The sequence below is a fragment of the Lactuca sativa genome, chromosome 2 (genome assembly GCF_002870075.4).
Source record: "Lactuca sativa cultivar Salinas chromosome 2, Lsat_Salinas_v11, whole genome shotgun sequence".
NCBI classification, from domain to species: Eukaryota; Viridiplantae; Streptophyta; class Magnoliopsida; order Asterales; family Asteraceae; genus Lactuca; species Lactuca sativa.
This window is the reverse complement of record NC_056624.2, coordinates 129,815,160-129,823,186: the sequence shown is the minus strand read 5'-3', so window position 1 is coordinate 129,823,186 and position 8,027 is coordinate 129,815,160. Positions and strand designations below refer to the sequence as shown.

Sequence of the window (8,027 nt, the reverse complement as noted above, 5' to 3'; positions counted from 1 at the left end):
GTTGATAATATGGAGACAATGTCCTCAACCAAACGATCATTAACATAAATCGCAGATCGTACTTATGGAGAATGCAAACCAAAACTGTTAATTCCAAATAAAGAAAAATAATATATGATTTTCGTGATTTTATATGAGTAGTTGAGTAATTTGGGTACAATTGATTTCATATTATGTTTACATACCATTTGGTTTTTGGGTTTTTTTTTATTACTTTGTTTAATATTATTCGTTTTTTGGGTTAGAATTTTGATCATTCAAAATCCTTTTGGGTTTTATGAAATGCTGAATTATTCATCTATTTGCCTTTTGGGTTTAAACTCATATGAATTTAGAATTTTAATCATTTTTTACTCTATTATTTCGTTTGAATGTGAATTTGTCAACATTGTTACAATGTTATTCATTACAACTTCCATACAAATATTAGCAAGTACAAGTTTTTATGAAATTATAAACTTTTATAAACCTTTTAACCGTTTTAAAAAAATAATTTACAATTTCTTGTGAATTTATTGAAAAATTCATTAGTAAACATTTACCATTGAAATATTTTTATTTGGGATAATGACTTGAGAGGGTAACATACTATTCCATTTTGTCACATTTGGTCACTAAACTTTTTTTCGTGCTCTAATAGCCATTTAACTTGTTCATTCGTGTAAATTTCACCCCTACGACTGATTATAGCCGGTTTCAATGGACTGGTCGATCCTACGTGTCAGTATGATCCTACGTGGCATGTAGGCTAATGTTATTAAAAGAGGGGTGTATGCGGTTCCTTGATTGTGCCCTAATACCCCCGATGGCTTCCTCCTACAGCTTCTCATCATCCCTCAATCGATCAAGCAAGAAATCAACTGCGCACGATACAAAAACTTGTGATTGTGGGTTCCCTGCACGTATTCTAACATCAAAAACACCAAAGAATCCAGGGAGGCATTTCATGGTGTGCAATGAGGTAAACTATTTCACTTGAATCTTCTCCTTTTCTGATTCTTTTTTCCTAATTTGAAATCTCATTACGAGTTATTTGTGTTGAAGGGTAAATGCAAATATTGGAAATGGTTGGATGTAGAACCTGTAGAAATGCCTCTAATGGAAGTGGTGGAGGGAATGAAAGTTGAATTAATAGCATTAAAGACCGAAGTAGAGAAGGTGAAGGAAGACATGGAACAAATGAGGAAGGAAAAGTACTCTGATGCCATTGCAATGAAGGAAAAAATATATAAGTTTACCATAGGATTTCTTTTTTTGATCATCGTGTATATGATGAAATGGTGTGAATGATGTATTGAAAGATGTTGTTTGAATGGAATGAATGTATTATCTTAACTTCTTATTGGAATGGAATGAAGTAATTTTGACTGGAAAGGAATCACAAAGTAGTAATTTTGACTGGAATGGAATCATAAAGTAGTAATTTTGACTGGAATGGAATCACAAAGTAGTAATTTTGATTGGAATGGAATCACAAAGTAGTAATTTTGACTGGAATGGAATCACAAAGTAGTAATTTTGACTGGAATGGAATCACAAAGTAGTAATTTTGACTGGAATGAAGGCATATATGTACAATTAATAGCATAAAACATCAAAGACTTCTTTCTAACTCCAGTCAAAAGCTTAGCTAATTCCAGTCAACATCTTAGCTAATATGACCATAATCTTTCATAATGCTCTATTAGACTTCCTTCAATTAATAACATTACACATCAAGATGTTTAAATAACTTGTAATACACTAGAAAATAGGAATTGACGAAACTACCCTTGGTAGTCAAAACTGATTAACTGTCATATTTCAATTAATAACATTACACATCAACATGTTTAAATAACTTGTACCAGACTAGAAAATAGGAATTGACAAAACTACCCTTGGTAGTAAAAACTGATTAACTGTCATATTTCAATTAATAACATTACACATCAACATGTTTAAATAACTTGTACCAGACTAGAAAATAGGAATTGACGAAACTACCCTTGGTAGTAAAAACTGATTAACTGTCATATTATCTAACAATATAGGATTCCATTCTTTGACTGTAATGGAATCATTGAGACAACAATGCATAGAAATAATAAGAAACTAATTGAATACGGTGGTTGAATTCATTGCAAATACTCCATCAATATTCTAAATTAAATAAAGGGTGAGTAGTTGTCTGCATACACAAGGACAAAAGATTCCTTCTAGGGACCACAAAAGAAGGGCAACCATGTGCCCACAAACCCAAAAGAAAAGCATAAATAACACATAGTATTGTCTTTACATCACAACTTGATAAAAAAAGATGTGCCCACCCACTACCTACACACCTACTTAATTAAGGACTGCAGGGTTCTCTGCACTACTCCCAACCCCAGGTATGTTCCTCCTCAATGCCATTTTGACAATCCTTTCAGAATATTTCCTCCGTCCAGTTCTACCAATTAGGGGCCTTCTTGGGACAGGCCTTGCAGCTGGTGGTGGTGGTGGTGGTGGAGGTGATGGAGGTGGTTGGGCTGGTGGTGGTGGTGGTGGTGGAGGTGGTTGGGCTGCTGGTGGTGGTGGTGGTGGAGGTGGTTGGGATGCTGCTGGTGGTTGACTTGGTCCTACTCCACTACCCCCTGATGAACTTGGTGGTTGACTTGGTCCTGCTCCACTACCCCTGGATGAACTTGGTGCTGCAAAAAAAAATTGAAGTCTCAAGATTACATAACAAAATGATGTATTATGTTCATATAATTGGGACATTTACCTGATGTATTTGTTTGCTGCTTAGATGGACACTTTATCTTGTTATGACCTGGTTCCTTGCAAATACTACACTTTATCAGGGATCCCCTTCTTGTCGCAGAATGTCTAACTAGTCCACTCAACTCCCTTTCCACTGCATCCCTCTTCCTTTTCACTGATGGCCTACCAGGTAATCTTCTTCTTTTGGGAGGCAAAGGCTTTCGATAAGGAACTTCTTCCCACATATCACTACCATTGAGAGGGTTAATGCTATAATTATAGCATTTTAGAAAAGCCTCTTTACTGTATGATTGGGACACATATGTTTCTGCATCTTGATTCAGGGAAGAGATTGCAGCTACTCCATGTAAGCATGGTATCCCTGTAAGTTGCCATATTCTTCATGCACAAGTCTTTGCAATTAGATCCACTCCATATGCTGCATCATTGAACCTAACTTCATACTTTTGATAACCACAAGGAGTAACCCCCCACAATCTGTATAAGGCAATAATGACTACAAATTAATAACTAATAACACAAACTAATACTTGGATAGATGAATTGTAAAACTACATGTTACCTCTGTTTAACCTTCAACTCTTGTATACGCTTCCTAATACTTGGACAGATATTCAAATCCCATTCAATTCCTTCTACTCTTTGACTGTATATCCTCTCCATCACAAATATCCTAATCTCCTCTAGCATAGTGATGATTGGTTTCCTTCTAGCATGCCTAATAGCAGAATTGAAACTCTCACTCACCCCATTCTCAACTGCATCACAATCTCTGCCCTCTTTAAAAAATGCCTTAGACCAGGTAGTAGGATCTCTGTCTATAAGGTACTCATATGCTTGAGTATCTAAAGATTTGATCTTTTCCATTACATGTTTGAACTTCTGTTCAGTACTAGCTCTAACAGCCCTCCAAAAAAGCTTCCTGAAATGTTGACCGGTAAACCGTTTAGCAAAATTACCCACAATGTGCCTGGCACATTGTCTGTGTTCAGCTTCTGGACACCTTTCTTTTACTGCTTCTAGCAACCCCTACAAATAACAACAACAAAATTAGTGAAACATGCATAAAACCATATGTATAAATATGAACCAATGCTCACCTTGTGTCCATCAGAAAGAAGGGTAATGCCTGCACCAAGACCACCATCAATATCATCCATGAGGAGATCTATGAACCACTTCCATGTGGCCTTGTTCTCAACTCCAACTACAGCCCATGCTATAGGGTAGATTTGGTTGTTTGCATCCCTCCCTACAGCTGCCAAAACTTCTCCCCTAACAATACCCTTTAGAAAGCAACCATCAAGGCCAATCACAAGCCTGCACCCTTCCTTCCAACCATCACTTATAGCTTTAAAGCAGACATAGTACTTAGAAAACAAAGTTGTGGAATCTGGCATGATGTCTACATCCATCCTCACAGTAGACCCAAGGTTTGTCCTCAGAATTTCATGACCATATGACCATAATCTCCCATAATGTTCAATTAGACTTCCTTCAATTTCTTATAATGCAAATTTCTTTGCATTTCTGCATTGCCCCTCACTCACATTTATATTGAATGTTGTTGAAACTTTAGCTTTCATCTTCCTAACACTCATTTTTGGCTTCTCTATAATTTCACTCATAAACTGTTTTCCTAACCACTTATAAGTTACTATGGACCCAAACTTAAACACCCTGCTACAATTATGTTCACTAACTAAAGATTTTATCTGAAAAGTCCTCTCTTTACTCATCCAAGAGGCCCAAAGTCTAAATGGACAATTAGGTGACTTGTTTTTTTTGCAACACTTAACTAACAACCTTTGGGAGTCATTTTTTTCAAACCAGAGATCATATCCATTAGCAACTGCATAGTTGCTCAACATGTTTTTAAGCTCATCAGGGTTAGAAAATCGCATACCTAACAGTGGTTTCATCTGATTCCATGGTTGTCTATCATCATGTACAGGGTATCGAGGTTCAAGATATTCAACATCTTCATCTAATGTGTCTAGAAAAAGTTTGTTTAAGAACCTGTAACCCTTGGTTTTGTTGGCTGGGAATGGATATTCAACATCATCTTCTTCATGGTCAACAGAATAAGTCTCCGATAATACTGAGTCTTCATCCTCTTCACAGTTGTAATCTTGATCTTCAGTTTCCTCTTCCTCAATCCATTCGAAGATTGGTTCATTATAGTGGTCCACATACACATTCATTCTCCTCTCATTTGCATAAGCCAAATCCAAAAATTCTTTGTAATCACCGTCATTCACCAGTGTATGAATTCCCTGACTTAAAGACTCTTGTGGAAGGCAGAAGTAAATGTCTTTGCTTCTAGTTCTGGTGAGCTTTTGAAGGAATTCCATGAACTCCTCGTACTCAAATGCACTGAAGTCAACATCTCCTACTGATTGTTTGTCGGGATCAAAGTATACTAATGGGTTGGGTGCAAACGTTCCATTATAGTGGAAATCCACTACAATGAAGTTTCGATGTATGGGACATTGAGATGAAGCCATTACAGAGACCGATTGAACATTGAAGGAGAAAAAATCGGGGGTTAATGAGACTTGGTGCCCTAATCGAATTTAAGGACCAAACGAGACTTCACTCTTAACTTTAATGAGGATAGGAGGCAAAATCGGGGCCTACATGCCATCTCATTGGCCACCTAGGAAAAAAAAAAGCCACATCAGACCCATGCAACCGTTGAAACCGGCTATAATCAGTCGTAGGGGTGAAATTTACACGAATGAACAAGTTAAATGGCTATTAGAGCACGAAAAAAAGTTTAGTGACCAAATGTGACAAAATGGAATAGTATGTTACCCTCTCAAGTCATTATCCCTTTTTATTTTTTAGATATTAATGATATCCACAATTTTACAGATTTAAATAATAAAACCAATTACAATGACGCTAGAGAGAGGCAAAGACTAAGATTTTTATATTTTTTTGGAAAGAGAACTTCCCTAACGAGGGTTTTCGGGCCAGCTTTCACGCACCGGCTAATCCCCCGCTGCGAATATGAGGTTATGCCTCATGACACGGAGCCACTGCACGCGAAACTCTATGGCCACAGAGGCTGAGTAGTGAGATGATTTGAACATGAGTCAATAGGTTATCCACCATATCTTTCACATGTCTTACGAAGTCACCGCAACCCAAGTGTATGACATTTACATATACAAAATAGAATATTGGATTCTATGTTTAAAAGAGAATCTTTATTTCATCATCTAAAGCAATAAATATTTTTGATTGTATTTCACTTATACCTTTTCCACCCTTAGATCAAATTTTTTACGTCATCTTGACCAATGTTTGGTCAAACACGTTGTCCATCAATGTTTCTTCAAGAAACTTAGTTTTCTATTAATTTTAATAACAAATTTGTTGAATTAAGCATACTTTCATGATTATAAATTTGTCTATTTTCTATTGTTAAATCAAGTGTAAATGAATTTGAACAATCATTAAATTTCATATTCTATGATGTAATTTATGCACTAATTAATCAAATAATAGTACATATCCAAGTGGTCGGGTACCTCCAAGACAATAAGCAAATATGTAAATTATATGCAATTTCACAATATTGTAATTTTTTTTACTGGATTTAAATGAATAATTACTTCTTTCAGTTGATTTAAATTCTTGATTACTCATATAAGGCTGTAAAAAAATAAAATTCTGATAAATTGAAAAAATTGTTCAACAAAACCTTAAAATTTTGAAATTTGCTGGAAATTTAGTTATATGCCAAGTTAGGCTTCTTTTTGTGTTGTCATGTTTGCTGATTTGGCTATGTCGAGTTCATTTGAAGTTCCATTTCTCTACAAGAATATTAATGTTCACATCCAAGTGGAAACAATCAAAACTCGTAAGCATTCTAAATGGATGCACTTCTTGAATCAAACATCTAAACCGAATTTCATTTGGTAGTTGGATATACCGACCAAAATGTAAGATTTGTGAAAGTTCATTATTATTTATTAGTGTTAACCTTTAGCAAATTATGAAACTAATATTATATTTTTGTTAATAACATTTTTTTGTAATAATTTATATGATCGGAAGATATGTATATGTGATTGGGTGTAGCCTAAAAAATCATATTTTAATTTTTATAAGGAAAAATACTTTGAAATCGACCATGTTACAATGTATGAATTTGATGTTTATGGTTATGACAATTCACTTTATTTGTAATGTTTATCGAATTTCTTTGCAAAATTTAATGTTGCCGGTACATGTAACAACTTATTGTTATTTTTGGTTTTACATGACCGATATGAGAAGAGCCATATCAGCCTCCATAAGGGTTGGTACGCCGAACACACTTAATTCATAAAGCAACTACACAACATGTTTTAATAAGAAGTCGCATTATGTTGTGATAAAACAAAGATCACATAGATTATTTATGTCAAAAATTACTGTATTAAAAAACTAAATTGCTCTAATATAAATATTAAATATTTTTATCTATTAAGTTTGGTTCAAAAACTCTAACAATGAATCTAACTAACATTTTTTTTATTAAAATTCAACCTAAGACAAAGCCACCTATTAATATGATGTTTATCAATGTTTTAAAAACCGATTTTTTAGTTAAACCGGTATGGTGACCGGTTTCCGGTTCAACCGGTTCGACCGCTGAGTAAACCGGTTTCTACAATTTTCATCATTTTTCGTATTTTCCTACACATACATACATACACAAATCAAGAATTTAATGTCTACAAATTCAAACATTAAAATACACATGAAAATAAGTTGTAGATCAATTTAAATATTAATAACTCATAACCATAAGTTTTACATCAATCCACGTGTATTAAAAAGAAAACAAATTCCTAGATGAATATAAACGCATCAAAAAACTTCATAACACTTACCATGTGCTTTTATTCAGAAATTTTTTAATAAATATAAAAAACTATCAAAGTTTATTATGCAAAAGGTTTCAATTTCATGTGTTTTTATTCAAATTAACCGGTTCAACCGGTTTAATTGAACCGGTTCAACTGGATTTTTATAAAAACCGGCCGGTTCGATCCGGTTCAAAAATAGACATAAAACCGGTGATAGTTGAACCGCTCCCTTCCCCGATTCCCGATCCAACCGGTTCGACCGGACGGTTCAAACCGATTTTTAAAACATTGATATTTATTTAATCATTGCCCGCGTTTAACGCGGGTCATAATCTAGTTTTTAATTATAGGATAATATTATTTTCTTAGCATTTACTTACGATGATGAAATAAGCTTGATAGAAATTCGAATTCCTT

At 34.5% G+C, this 8,027-nt stretch overlaps 2 protein-coding genes across 2 annotated transcripts; one reads left to right on the top strand and one right to left on the bottom strand.

Moving 5' to 3' along the window:
- The first annotated feature begins 567 nt into the window (after positions 1 to 567).
- Positions 568 to 2,115, top strand: LOC111898635 (uncharacterized). Its single transcript, XM_052768931.1, has 3 exons — positions 568 to 961; positions 1,045 to 1,193; positions 2,034 to 2,115. The coding sequence occupies exons 1-3, from the start codon at positions 752 to 754 to the stop codon at positions 2,113 to 2,115; spliced, it is 441 nt and encodes a 146-aa protein (XP_052624891.1). The 5' UTR covers positions 568 to 751.
- Positions 2,116 to 3,125: 1,010 nt separating this feature from the next.
- On the bottom strand, positions 3,126 to 4,160 carry LOC111898636 (uncharacterized). The gene is made up of 3 exons (XM_042899720.2): positions 3,846 to 4,160; positions 3,308 to 3,774; positions 3,126 to 3,222 (listed from the first exon to the last, which is right to left on the bottom strand). The coding sequence occupies exons 1-3, from the start codon at positions 4,158 to 4,160 to the stop codon at positions 3,126 to 3,128; spliced, it is 879 nt and encodes a 292-aa protein (XP_042755654.2).
- Positions 4,161 to 8,027: the final 3,867 nt, after the last annotated feature.

Bases quoted from the DNA above. Each gene is read 5' to 3' on its own strand.
- LOC111898636 (XM_042899720.2), bottom strand. From the start codon at position 4,160: ATGGATGTAGACATCATGCCAGATTCCACAACTTTGTTTTCTAAGTAC. The intron at 3,775-3,845 runs GTGAGCATTGGT...TGTTATTTGTAG, and splicing joins TTCTTTCTGATGGACACAAG to GGGTTGCTAGAAGCAGTAAA. The intron at 3,223-3,307 runs GTAACATGTAGT...TGCCTTATACAG, and splicing joins GAGTTGAAGGTTAAACAGAG to ATTGTGGGGGGTTACTCCTT.
- LOC111898635 (XM_052768931.1), top strand. From the start codon at position 752: ATGTTATTAAAAGAGGGGTGTATGCGGTTCCTTGATTGTGCCCTAATA. The intron at 962-1,044 runs GTAAACTATTTC...TTTGTGTTGAAG, and splicing joins ATTTCATGGTGTGCAATGAG to GGTAAATGCAAATATTGGAA. The intron at 1,194-2,033 runs GTACTCTGATGC...CTAACAATATAG, and splicing joins GAACAAATGAGGAAGGAAAA to GATTCCATTCTTTGACTGTA.